At 44.2% G+C, this 13,040-nt stretch overlaps 2 protein-coding genes and 1 long non-coding RNA gene across 7 annotated transcripts in view; 2 read left to right on the top strand and 1 right to left on the bottom strand.

Moving 5' to 3' along the window:
• Positions 1–13,040, bottom strand: part of THSD4 (thrombospondin type 1 domain containing 4) — a 576,503-nt gene that overhangs the window by 98,264 nt on the left and 465,199 nt on the right. For all 5 annotated transcript variants that reach the window (XM_084979881.1, XM_021073928.2, XM_021073924.2 and 2 more), the window contains one exon: positions 1,369–1,573. In XM_084979881.1, coding sequence (XP_084836007.1) covers positions 1,369–1,573 — 205 coding nt within the window. The remainder of the gene's footprint in view (positions 1–1,368; positions 1,574–13,040) is intronic.
• Positions 1–13,040, top strand: part of LOC146406890 (uncharacterized) — a 994,549-nt gene that overhangs the window by 569,962 nt on the left and 411,547 nt on the right. The window lies entirely within an intron of this gene.
• Positions 1–13,040, top strand: part of LOC100627175 (GRAM domain containing 2-like) — a 464,606-nt gene that overhangs the window by 441,166 nt on the left and 10,400 nt on the right. The gene's annotated exons all lie outside the window — the stretch shown is intronic.

The raw sequence follows: 13,040 nt of genomic DNA, 5'->3' as shown, positions 1-13,040 counted from the left end.
AATTTTGTGTTTCCCGAGGTAGAGAAGGATGTGCTTCCCCAGGCAGAGAAGGAAGAGCCATGTAATCTGGAGTTTTCAGGTCTGGAATTATCTTCTGGGGGGATCCTGGTACTCAAAATTTGCAAAGTTAATGATCTCTCAATTGCTGCAGCTGCATGACCCATGGTGCACCAGAACTGGTCATGGGTATTATCTCTTGGTAGACTAATTTGCTTATAGACTCCCTGGGTTCGAATCCCAGCTCCAACTCTTCCTTTGCTGTGTGACCTTGGCAAATTCCATTATGCCACTGTGCTTGTCTCCTTATGTACAAAATGGGGAGGGAACAGGTCCTATCCTCTAGGGCTGTTGAGAGGGTTCAATGACTCTGTAAAGCACTAAGAATAGTGCCTAGCACATAGTCTGTGCTATTTCAATTCCTGTTAAATAAAAATCATTATTAAAAAAACAGATTATAATTTAAAAAATTTCCCCCCAAAAGAAAATTCCTGTTAAATAAATACTTTTAAAATAAAAATGTATGTTGCTGTTCATTAAATGACTTTTAACAATTGCTCTCCTTATGTTATTTTGTCAACTGCTTTGTCCATGCTTATATGAGTTAAAACTGGTAAAAATTAACTTGTTGTGGCCCAATTTGCTTTGCATAAAATCTGCCAGAAACAGAAGAATCAACAAAAATCTCCTTTTGTTGGAAAACGGGTTAAAGATGGTCCCCGACTATTGATGACATTGCCCAAAACGTTTGCTGAGGGATTCTGCGGCTGTTCAGAAGATACACACATACTGTTGCTCCAGGCTGATGAAGCAGAAAGAAGAGAAAAACGACTTTTGCTTTAGGCCCATGGAGAGTGAAAGTCTGGACAGGATCATCAGTGGCCCCTGTCCCCCTGAAATTCCAACAGAAAAAGACTGGTTTTTTAAAGAGCCTCCTCCATTTCAGAGAAACAATTTTAGTCCGTTCTCGATTTCATAACCTTGTTTCTCTTGGAAGGAACAAAGCGAAATGTTCCTTTGGTTTAAAAGTGTAGAAATTAAACATTTATTTGCCAGAAGGACTTATTTTTATGTTTGAATTTTTTTCCATTATAGCTGGTTTATAGTGTTGTGTCAATTTTCTACCCAATTCAAAAATGGGCAAAAGACCTGAATAGACATTTCTCCAAGGAAGAGATACAGAAGGACTTTTTAAAAACTTTCTCTACCCAAGGGTCTTGTTTCAAGGGGAGGCCACATGGTGCTTTGGCATTCCCCAGTGGCATCTTGTATGTGTCCAAGGACATCTGGACACTGCTGTGTCACAATCCTGGAAGGAATAAATCATCTGGTAGTGACAGATGGTTTCCTCTGGAAAAAGACCAAGCTTACCCAAATAGTTGTTGCTCTTGTACATCTCGGTGATGTTGATTTTTGTGGCTCCTTGGGGAATCTCAACAACTCGGTGGTAGCCCAGGCTGGTGAGGGCATGCTTAAACACACCCGACACAACCTGACAGCCTGTGTTATCGCCTCCGCACACCCCGCATTTGTCCACGACTTTGTCGGAGCCTAGGTAGTCATCACAGCCAATGCTCTGCAAAAAGGTGGAAAACAAGACTCTTGTAGCATATGTCAGGAGCATCCTGGGCAAGAAGGGTGGGGGTGCCTGAAGATCTTTTGGTAGGTCTCAATCTGACCTTCCTCCTGCCCCCAGGAGGGGCAGGTTCACACTTCCCTTCACCCAAAAGGGTACCTACTGTGGGAAAGAATCTTCTTTGCTATAGGTATACATGAAATGTACACTCCAGGGGTGAAGTGGGGGCCATAGACAGTAAACAAGACAAGGAAGTGAAACCAAGTGCACTTGGTGGTAAATGATTAGGAGAAAAATAGTAGAGTAGATGAACAATGAGGGTGTAGGGGCTGGACACTTATTTACACATGTTGGACAGTGAAGTAATTCTGAATGTTCATCCCCCTGTTGGGCTCTGAAAGAGGAGAGGCTAGGTTTTAAATAAAGAAGTTTTGGGGGGACATGATAAGCTCTGCACCTAAAACTGGGGTTTATCCCCAATTCTTCTTCTGCTTTTTATTTTCTTTAAGACTTCACCTGTGGCATACGGAAGTTCCCTGGCTAGGGGGTCGAATCAAAGCTGCAGCTGCCAGCCTACACCATGGTTGGATTCAAGCTGCATCTGTAACCTACACCGTAGCTTGCAGCAATGTTGGATTCTTAACCCACTGAGCAAGGGCAGGGATCGAACCTGCATCCTCACGGACACTATGTTCTTAACCTGCTGAGCCACAATGGGAATTCTATGTCCCCAAGTCTTCTCTTCTAAATGATGGATGACACTTAGCCACAGATCCCCAAAAGAAGTGTTCTCAGGCCCCATTTCTTAGGAAATTAAATCGAATCGGTGGAGATCTGGGTCCCCACTGGTCACTGCGACTCTGAAAAGCTAAGCAGTAGGATTTTTGCTTGGCTCTGCCAAAACATTTTCCCCAGGGCAGAAGGGTACAGGGAAGCAAGGACCAGAAACATCCGTAAATGGGGTGATATGCGTCTAAATAACGGGGTCCTCTTTGTACAGGTAGTCTCCTTAGGGGTCAATGGAACTCTGACCTTCCTGCAATTCCTCCTGAAAAGAATCCTCTCCTTATACATCCCAAGGTCTTTTTGCTTTATCTCCCCCCCTCTCTATTCATGTATCTCTTAGCAGTTAAACCTAAGAACAGAATGGAACAATCTTCATGGAATCCTTTTCCACTTCTGTTGCTGATTCCACAAAGACTCACATTGACGTATCCTGAATTTAATGCTGGAACATGTGGTCTGGGTAGAGAAGATTCTGTCACATTTTTGTGGGCAGATAGAAGTGAGCTGATTGTAGTTTGGACAATGAAATATTGGGATGACAGGGTTATGTCAGTGGGTTAGGAGGATAGGAAATGATGCTTGAAATGAGAATGGTATTCTAAAACTCGAGACACATGAATCACAGGCTTGTGCTGGTTCTGGAATTCTAAGAGCCATGGTCAGACCCCACCTCAGGGGCAAAGTGGTTAGCAAACCATTCCAAGTCCACTTTCAATTTTGTTAGACAATCCTGGGTCTGTTCACGTGGGTCCTCTAGGTCAAATCCTAGAGGCAGAGTCATATCAAAAGGTGTTCATTCTTCCCCCTCCGACATCATGTTGGACTGACATCTTTCTGCGGGCTCTGTACATCTGCATTATTACTTCCATATTCCTGACTGCACATTAGTCCATCAATAATAACTGATCCCTCCTCCCAAACAGTTTCTCTGTAAAACATTATTTTTGACAGTAACCGAACATCATCTCAATATGTTCATCCACATCCAATTAGCCTTTCAAAATGCCATGTTTGCTATATATTTCTCCTCTCTCAAATATTTCCTGCCCTTGCCCCCTGCACATTTTAGCAGACACTAAGGAAAATGCTTTCCATGCACTGTTTCTACTTTGCACCCCTACTCTCCGGGTTTTCAAAAAAAGGGGGGCCACCATCAGCAGAAGTTTGGGAAAGCAGACCATGTTAAGTAAAGATTCTAATTGAATTAGGGAGATGCCTCTGATTGTCTCTGATGGGGAAGATGTACAGAGAAGCTGGCAGCATGCACTCCCTGCCCTGTCTAGCAATAGCTCACCTTCCTCCCATCTCCCTCATTCTTGCTACTCCTGAACTCATCTTGTCCCAGCCTGAGCTCATTCCCTTGGGGCCCTCCGGGTAAAGGGGACAATGTGCACCAAGCACAGAAACAGCCAAGAGCACTTAGGATGTAGGAAAGCATGCTCACAGACAGACACACTTGAAGTGCCGGGCTGCTGGGAGGGATGAAAGGAGACTGGAGAATTTAGCTGTATCTGCTAAGGATCCTGACGGCCAGGGTGAAGAATGAGAATTTTATCCTATGGCATAAACAGACACTGGGAAGGTGAGGGCCATCCTCAGGTGTGTTTTTCAGATGATAACTTTGGCTGTAGTGAGGAGTGGGTCTTAGAGTGGGGAGAATGCACAGTCTAGTCAGTCTTTCTCTTGTCAACAGGGTGTATGGGATATTTCTGGAATGAACAAGTGTCTCTGAAGACAGGGACTGACACTGCATGAACCCTCAGCACCAGCCCAGTTAGAATGGGATGATCACAAGGCAAGTGCACAGCCATGGATCGCTTCAGACAACCACAGACACAGACAAAACACTGTTTTATCTTGTAAATCAGATACTGCATTAAAATGCTCTGCACAGTCCAGTGGTCCCCCCATTAGATCTCCTGTATGACACAGCTACTCTGGATGAATCTAGATATGGGGAGGGTGGGCTGCAGTGGTTTTTCCTGGTAGATGTCCAGCAGCCTGCAGGTTGGCTTCAGGGAAGCTGCATAAGCAATTCAAGAACAGAAGGTAACATCCTGTCTCTGCAGGGCCCATCTCTGGACTCCAAGCACTCACGGTTCACTCCTTAAGAAAGAAGACAGAACAAGGTATGTGTGTGTGTGTGTGTGTGTGTGTGTGTGTGTACACCTTCTTTGAGGGGTGACCAGAGGCTAGTGGAGCATGCTTCTAGTGTTCTAGTGGATACCCAGGATCTCTGAGAGGCTGGGTTGCCATGGAGTTGCTAAATGTCCTACATGCAGTTCACAAAGCAGGAGGACAAGCCCAGCTTGAGAACTGGGCAGAAAACATGCATTCAAGACCTTTAGCTTTAGGACTCAGGCCATAGGCAAATTACATATCTGACAAGTGTCCCTTCTCCTACATAGGGGATCACGAGGATCAGATGATATAAAGAGAGAAAATTTGGACTGGCAGTCCAGGCAAGGCATAGTTCAGGAAGTGATCTTTGGGTTAGAATCTAAAAGACAAGAAGGACCAGCCACAGTTCCTGTTGTGGCTCATCAGGTTAACAAGGCAACACAGTGTCTGTGAGGATACAGGTTCCATCCCTGGCTTTGCTCAGTGGGTTAAGGATCTAGTGCTGTCACAAGGTGTGGCGTAGGTCACAGATGTGGCTCCCATCCACTGTCGCTATGGCTGTGGCACAGGCCTCAGCTGCAGCCCTGATTTGACCCCTAGCTTGGGAACTTCCATATGCTGTGGGTGTGGCCATAAAAAGGGAAAAAAGAAAAAAAAGAAAGAAAGAAGAAGAAGGACCAGCCATGGCAAGATCTAAACATGCAAACATCTATTTTATCACTGGTGTTGAATGATTGCACCCAGTGGGCCATCTGGGAAATCCCAGGCTAAATCAGACACAGGTCCTGCTGAAGGGAATTTGAATCTAACGGGGATGATTCGACACACATGCAGAAAATCACACGCTATCAGGCAATGAGGAATCCCTGCATTCTCAATATTATGCTGGGTCAGATCAACTCTCTCTGAGAAAGCTGATAATTAACAATGGAGTGCATAAGTCTGGAGAATGTGGCACTAGGGGAATGGTGAGCGAAGGAAGAGCATTGGAGAGATACTTAGGAAGCAAAATAGTGAGGAAGAAGGGAGCTTGAATCATCTCTTCCTCCTCTTCCCTATCCTCCTCAACATCATGGTATCTAACATTTATAGAGTCTTTGCCATCGTCCAGGTCCTCTGAATACGTAGTTTACTCCTCTACTCTTAAAGCAATCTATGATTTTGCTGAAACACTAGAAAACTAAGACTTGGGAGAGAGATTAGGTAACTGGCCCAAGACCATGCTGCTTATCAGAGGTGGGACTAGATTTGAACCCAAATCCCATGCTTGTAACCATTATGCAAAAACTGCCCCCCTATCCCTGTCCAAAGGATCAGGTCGCTGAGGGTTCTAGCTTTGTTGAAGGAGTGGATGTTGGCAACGACCTAGGTGCAGAGGAGCAAGTTCAAGGCTCTGTTACCATGGTGTCTTAAGGAGAGCTTGGCCCTGAAGGGACTCTGGCATTCTCCTCTTACAACATTATAAAGCACAAGGCACATTAACGTATCTCTCCCATGTTGACTGTTATACATATGATAAGCGAATAAATATTTCAGCTCATCTTATTACTCTTTTAGTGTTATAACTTTATTATGCAAAGTTTAAGACTCACAAGAAGTTGCAAAAATGGCACAGAGCATTTCAGTGACTTATCACTCAACCTTCCCCAGGCAACACAGCACATTGTCAAAACCATGTATTTCAGGGACATTAGAATAATTAATGTATTAATAAACCTTATTTGGATTTGCCGGGGTTTTTTTATGCACTTTTTCTTGGTGTAGAGGTCTTCAAAATTGTATCACTTGTATAGATGCATGCAGTCTGTTACCTTCTTTAAAGCAGCTGCTATTCTGCTCCAAAACATGACTGAGTAATTGCTAAGTGGAGCTGATGTCATGGAGCGGGAAAGTAGTTCGGCATGATGGAAAGAATGTTGGACTGCGAATCAGGAAACCTGGAGCGTACTCCTGGCTCCATCCCTGACTTGTGTGTGATGCTGGATGGGACGCTTCTCTCTAGGTTTGGCACTGAAAATATTTCCACCACCATCTAGGTCTTTCAGAAAACAGTGCTCAGAAGTGAATCTGACCTGAGTTCTGGTTTGCAAATCAGAAGTCTGGTCAATTGGTCTCTGATGAGGATGACTTAACAGTGCTGGTCTAGGTCTCTAACCTTGTTCAGAGGCACACCAAGGTGCCATCAAGTGGGTATTTTAGCTGACACTGGAGTCTGCCGGACTTGGGTCTTGTGCTGCATCATTCAACCGGTCAATTCGTCATTCTGATCCTTAGTTATCTGAGGCTGGGGTGGCACACTATCTACCTCGTAGCACTGTTGGGAGGATGGGATGAAGTAAATACTCAGGGCATTTAGCAGGATGCGGTGAGAGGGTGCTTTCTCAGAAAACACTGGATTTATCATTGTCTTCATATGCTTGGTTTCATCTGGAATCTACTCATTTTAAAGTAAATCCTGTCATCACATAGGCACTCAGACCCACCCACTCCTATTTCTGCAGCACTTTCTGTTACTTCTCAGCTGCAGATATTCTCTTCTTCATTTGGAGAAATTCAGAAGAGTCTAAAGAGCTAAGAGAAGGCTAAGTTCACCATAAAGGTGAGACGCCTTACACAGCTCCTTCAGTGAGTGCTCCAAAGGCACTGAGTGAAAAAGGACAGAACAAACATCTGGTCCCTGATCTACCTTTACCTTGGTTTCATCTTTTTTTCTTTGCTCATCGTGTATGGTCATTCCAAAGAGATATTTCTTGCTGTGTTACAAAGGCAGTTGGACAACTATCAGATATCCTCTTGCTCTTCCAGTGATTTCTGCAGCACGTTGTAGGAAAATTTTACATGTTGCAAGCCATCACAGGAGAAATCACTCAAGAATTGCCCCCCAATTGTGTGCCAAAATTAACCTAAATGAAATTTCCTGTGGGAAATGAGAAATCTGGATGACATATCTGGTGGTGAGGTTCACAGGGAGGAGGCCTCTGCCCATCATGGTGGGGTAGGCTGGTGCCAGGCATGCACACAGTGGAGTTTCTGATTCCCCTAATGGGAAGCAGATGTTTCTGTGTGCGCTCAATAAACACACCAGATTGGGTAACCTCAGCTGGCTGGCTAGATGACACCACCAGGTAGAACAACGTGCCTTAAGAATCATGCTGTCACAATATGTGAGAGAATGTTCTTATTAAAGTGATTAGTAGCTAACACCAATTTTCTTATATTTACGATGAGCTAATTCGTGGAAATACATATGGATGCCAAAACTTTTATGCATGACATCCTCTTGAAAGAAATCCTTTGCATATGATAAATATCTCCCTCCTATTAGGGTCAAGAATTTAGATCAATATCACCTTCCTGGAAAGCTTTTTAGCAACATATACTGTTTGACCCAGGAATTCTTCTTCTAGGAATTTTCGTTAAGGAAATAATAAGAAAGGACGCCCCAAATTTTTGTGTGAAGGCGCTCATCACAGTATTCTTTTTTTTTTTGTCTTTTCTAGGGCTGCACCTGAGACACATAGAGGTTCCCAGGCTAGGGGTCTAACCAGAGCTACAGCTGCCAGCCTTTGACACAGCCACAGCAACTTGGGATCAGAGTCATGTCTGCGACCTACACCACAGCTCACAGCAATGCCAGATCCTTAACCCACTGAGCGAGGCCAGGGAATGAACCCGCAACCTCATTGTTCCTAGATTTGTCGGATTCGTTAACCACTGAACCACAATGGGAACTCCATCACAGTTTTATTCTTTTTTTTTTTGTCTTTTTTTGCCATTTCTTGGGCCGCTCCCGCGGCATACGGAGGTTCCCAGGCTAGGGGTCAAATGGGAGCTGTAGCCACTGGCCTACACCACAGCCACAGCACTGCGAGATCCGAGCTGTGTCTGCAACCTACACCACAGCTCATGGCAACGCCGGATCCTTAACCCAGTGAGCAAGGCCAGGGATCGAACCCGCAACCTCATGGTTCCTAGTTGGATTCATTAACCACTGAACCATGATAGGAACTCCCACAGTTTTATTCTTAATTAAAAAAAAGAAACATCCTAAATGTCCAATGTAGGGAAATAGTAAAACAATACATAGAAAATCTCTGGGAAATACCAGATGGATCTTTCTCTCGTTGTTATATCCTCATTAAAATCTTCTAGCACTTGTGCTTGCATGATTGACCCTCAGTATAGTTCAGTACATGTTTCTGAAGAACCCTTACTATGTGCCAACACGGTGTTAGGCAGGGCAGATGTGAAGGTAAAACAAACACAGTTCCTATTTATGGTCCAAATCAAGGGTTGGCCAACTACCACCCACTGGCCAAATCTGGCCTAACACCTGCTTGTGTAAAAAAAAGATTTTTTGGAACACAAACATGATCATTAGTTTACTTATGGTCCAAGGCTGCTTTTGGGTTACAACAGCAGGGTTGAGTAGTTGCAACGGAGATAATATGGCCCACAAAGCCTAAAATATTTATGATTAAGTAATTTACAGGAAAAAAAAAAAGCCAACCCTTGGTTTAAATCAAAAAGCAGACACAGTCTTTCAACACAGCGTGTAAATATTCAGAGGGAGATGTGCTGAGCCCTGCAGAGACAAGACTGAGGCTCAGGTCGATGGTTCCAGCTCACCCCTGACTGGCTCCCCTCATCCTGTATCACATGCCACCCACTTGATTTGTCCCAATGTGTCTCAACTATAAAACAGAAAGCAAAGAGTTACCTCTTACCTCAGCGGTTTTCTTTTTTCTTTTTAGGCAGAAAAAACCCATACTTTTTTTTCAAACAAAACCTCATGCAGAAACAGAGGGAACACCAGGATATAAAATGAGAAAAGCAGAACTGTTTTAGTTGAAGAGGGGCTAGCAGGGTTTGGAAGTCTAGCATCTCACCTTCCTGCCTGCTCCTCTTCCTCACGGCCAGGGTTTCTCAACCACAGCTCTAGTGACATTTTGGGCCAGAGAGTTCTTGGTTGTGGGGACTGTCATTTGCACTGTAGGATAGTTAGCAGTACCCCTGGCTTTTACCCACTGGATGCCAGAAACAACCCTCCCTCCCCTCAGGATGACAAACACAAATTTCTCCAGACACTGCCAAATATACCCTCGGGATCAAACCCACCCCCAGTTGAGAAGCACTGCTCTAGGTTATTCAGCTCACGGGACAGTTAGCAGCACAGATTCTCCCCGAAGACTTTAAAACAATGGAGGTTTCAGAGAAAGGCAAAAACAGTCATCTGTAAATGTCAGAAGCTAATGAGCAAAGAATACTTAATTATCCAGTTTTAAAAAGACACTGTATTACCACCATCAAGCTAGCCAATAGCCTTCTGGAGCTCTTGAAGCTTGCCTTTTGCCTTAACTTCAATATGAGCGGGGTTACATACTGAAAAGAGCACAGCTCCTGGCATACAGTAGGTGCACAGTAAGTACTCGTTGAAGGAAAGAACAGCTGGTTGAGGAATCAAGAGATCAAAGGTAAAGGACCAATTTGCTTCTTGCACTGGATCATCTCTAAGTCTCTTTTGGTGCTAAACTGATTTGGAAAGAGACAGACAGAGAGAGATAACAGCCCTAATGTGAAAAATCATGCCACGTCTGACGTTGGAGGAATTTTGACAAAATTAAATTGGAAACAGAAATCAACAAGAACCAAACTAACAGTGTCATTCATTTGAAAGGAAGAAATGGTCCTTGGGATAAAAGGTGTTTTGGCTTCCTTAATGAAGGCAATTGGGAAACTGGTGCTCTGGTTTCAATCAAGCTTATGGCTGTCCCTTTTCAGTACCTTATCTTATTTCATTAGAGAATAGCACCTTAGCAAGTGACTCAATCGGAAGAAAACGTTGGTGCTCTCCGGATTCTCAGTGGGTGAGAATCAACTGCAGCAATGTTTACAAATCTGAGGGATGGGATCCTGAGACAAAAACATTTGCTATGTGGTGAGAGAATTACCACCCCTTTTACCACTAGGGTGGCCTTGCCCACCCTCCCCCAGGTGGTATTCCAAACTCTAACATTCTAATGCTTCACTTTTTTTTTTTTGTCTTTTTGTCTTTTGGGGGCTGCACCTATGGCATATGGAGGTTCCCAGGCTAGGAGTCAAATAGGAGCTACAGCTGCTGGCCTACACCACAGCAAGGCAGGATCCGAGCCCAGTTTGACCTACACCACAGCTCATGGCAACGCTGTATCATTAACACACTAAGTGAGGCCAGGGATTGAACCTGTGTCTTCATGGATGCTAGCTGGGTTCACTAACCACTGAGCCACAATGGGAACTCCCAATGCTTCACTTTCATGATCTTCTTCCTTAATGGATTGAAAGGGGGAGGGGCATGAATAAATTATGACAATGACAACAGTTTTATTATAAAAGTGAGGTGTCCATATTTTAGTTCAGAAAAGTAGAAACCTCTGGACTTCTACTTTACTTCTAAAATGTAAGACTGACTGGTAAATTGTTTGCTTAAAGAGAATTCTGTTTAAAATATTTGGTCAGGGAGTTCCCATTGTGGTGCAGCGGAAACGAATCTGACTAGGAACCATGAAGTTGCAGGTTCAATCCTGACCTCACTCAGTGGGTTAAGGATCCAGTGTTGCCATGAGCTGTGGTGTAGATCACAGACGGGGCTCGGATCCTGCTTGGATCCTGTGGCTGTGGTGCAGGCCGGCAGCTATAGCTCTGATTTAACCCTTAGCCTGGGAACTTCCATATGCCACACCTAAGGCCCTAAAAATAAATAAATAAATAAATATCTTAACTCTACAGTGCCCCAGAAGGGACAGGTCTGTCAGGAGCTGGGTTTGGGCTGCCAACGGGTCAGGACTAGGAAATGCCTTGCAGAAAGCAGCAGAAAGATGCTGTCTACATTCTACAGAGCCAAGTTGCATAGTAGGCTGATGAACTGTGCTCTAGAATGGAGGCTGTTTGCACATGGGCCCAACTTTCACAGCCTCCTGGGTGCAGACAGCCCAGGTCCACAGGTATGGGTCCAACCAGAGGCCCTCAAAGGCCTCTGGCTGAATGCAGTGACCAAAAGCCAATGTGAGAGACACATGCAGGCTTCCTTGTCACTTTCTTGACTCACAGCCTCTAAACATGCCTGTTTGCATTTTTCTCCACAAGATGGCACCTATAAGCCTTTGCAAAAGGGTCCTCACATCAGCAACTCCTTTAGGGACCTGAAACAGTGGTTAAACATTAAAAGGAATGGTCATTGAGATAGATAAGAGTGGTGGACTCAGAAATTCAGCGGGACTGCCCCTTACTGTGCTCTTAGGTGCAAGTTTCTGCCATGTTGGTTAAGATGTGATTTTCATTTCTCAAAATGGTTCTGTGGAGCATGTAAAGATGTAGGTGGAATATTCAGGCCTTTTATTTCCAGAATGTCCAAGAAAATGCTTTAAAAAAAATGTGTGTGAGTTAAACGAGGGATTACATGTTTTTTGTAGAGGTCACTGGGTGATCTCTCCAGGGATGGTGGAGGAGATTGGCTGGGTGGGTGGGTGGGTGGGAGGAGATGAGAAGAAAAGGCTGGCAACCGAGGCATGAGGGGTCAAATCCCAAGACCCTTGAGTGGGAGAAGGACACAATGAAATGCTTTTTTGGAAGATGCTTGGCAGATACAGGCAGTAGAATCAAGATGGAAGAGACTAGAGGCTGAGAAGCACAAAGACAACTATATTAAGATGGGTACAGAGGGAGGGAGGCCTGGACCAGAAAGATGGAATTAGAATAGAGGGCAAAGGCATGCCAACATTAGGTTGAAGGAATGACCAATGGATGGAAGAAGGATGGTCTATTGAACGTGAAGGAAGGAAGACTTGGAGGTCCATGGCTTTGGAACGTGGAAGAACAGAAGTGTTATCTGTTTCAGGCAGAAGCCTTCCAAGAGGGGCATGTTATTGATGGAGTCATCTTAGAGCGAGGGTCTGAGGGTAGATCTTGATAGTCATTAATTTATTCATTACATTTAGTCATATTCATACTCTCTCCCTCTTTCACTGGAACTTTCCTCTAGAATGTTAAACATTTTTATTTTAGCTTTCTGGATGGGAATCCCTTCAAATTATATTTTTCCCTCCTCTGTTTTGGTTTCCTTTTTTAAAATAAAGAATAATAAGCAGCTTTGATCTTCTCCAAACCTGTTGCTACACAAAGTGTGGTTCCATGGACGAAAAGCAAAGGCACCATCTGAGCGTTTGTTAGAAACCCTGGTCCCCTTCCCAGGCTTGATGAGTCAGAGTCTATATTTGAGTAGCATCCTCAGGTGAGTCCCATGCCATAGAAGACTATTTGACTTTTTAGGTCACTTTTTATTTACTCCACATTCTTTCTACTTTTCTCAAGTTGTACAACCAACTCTCCTATCCAGTCAGAACAAAGACAGCACAACACTGTCACCCTCTTGGTTAAAAATTAAAAAGGAATAGTGTCTTTGGGAAGCTTTTCTCTGTGTTTTTTTTTTTTTTTTGTCTTTTTGTGTTTTCTTGAGCCGCTCCCATGGCACATGGAGCTTCCCAGGCTAGGGGTCTAATCGGAGCTGTAGCCACCAGCCTAC

The sequence above is a fragment of the Sus scrofa genome, chromosome 1 (genome assembly GCF_054392235.1).
Source record: "Sus scrofa isolate SSC_HxYL_T2T_F1_AM1 chromosome 1, Sscrofa_HxYL_maternal_Yorkshire_Landrace_v2.0, whole genome shotgun sequence".
NCBI lineage: Eukaryota > Metazoa > Chordata > Mammalia > Artiodactyla > Suidae > Sus > Sus scrofa.
The sequence above is the reverse complement of the archived record's forward strand: the minus strand, read 5'-3'. Positions and strand labels throughout refer to the sequence as shown.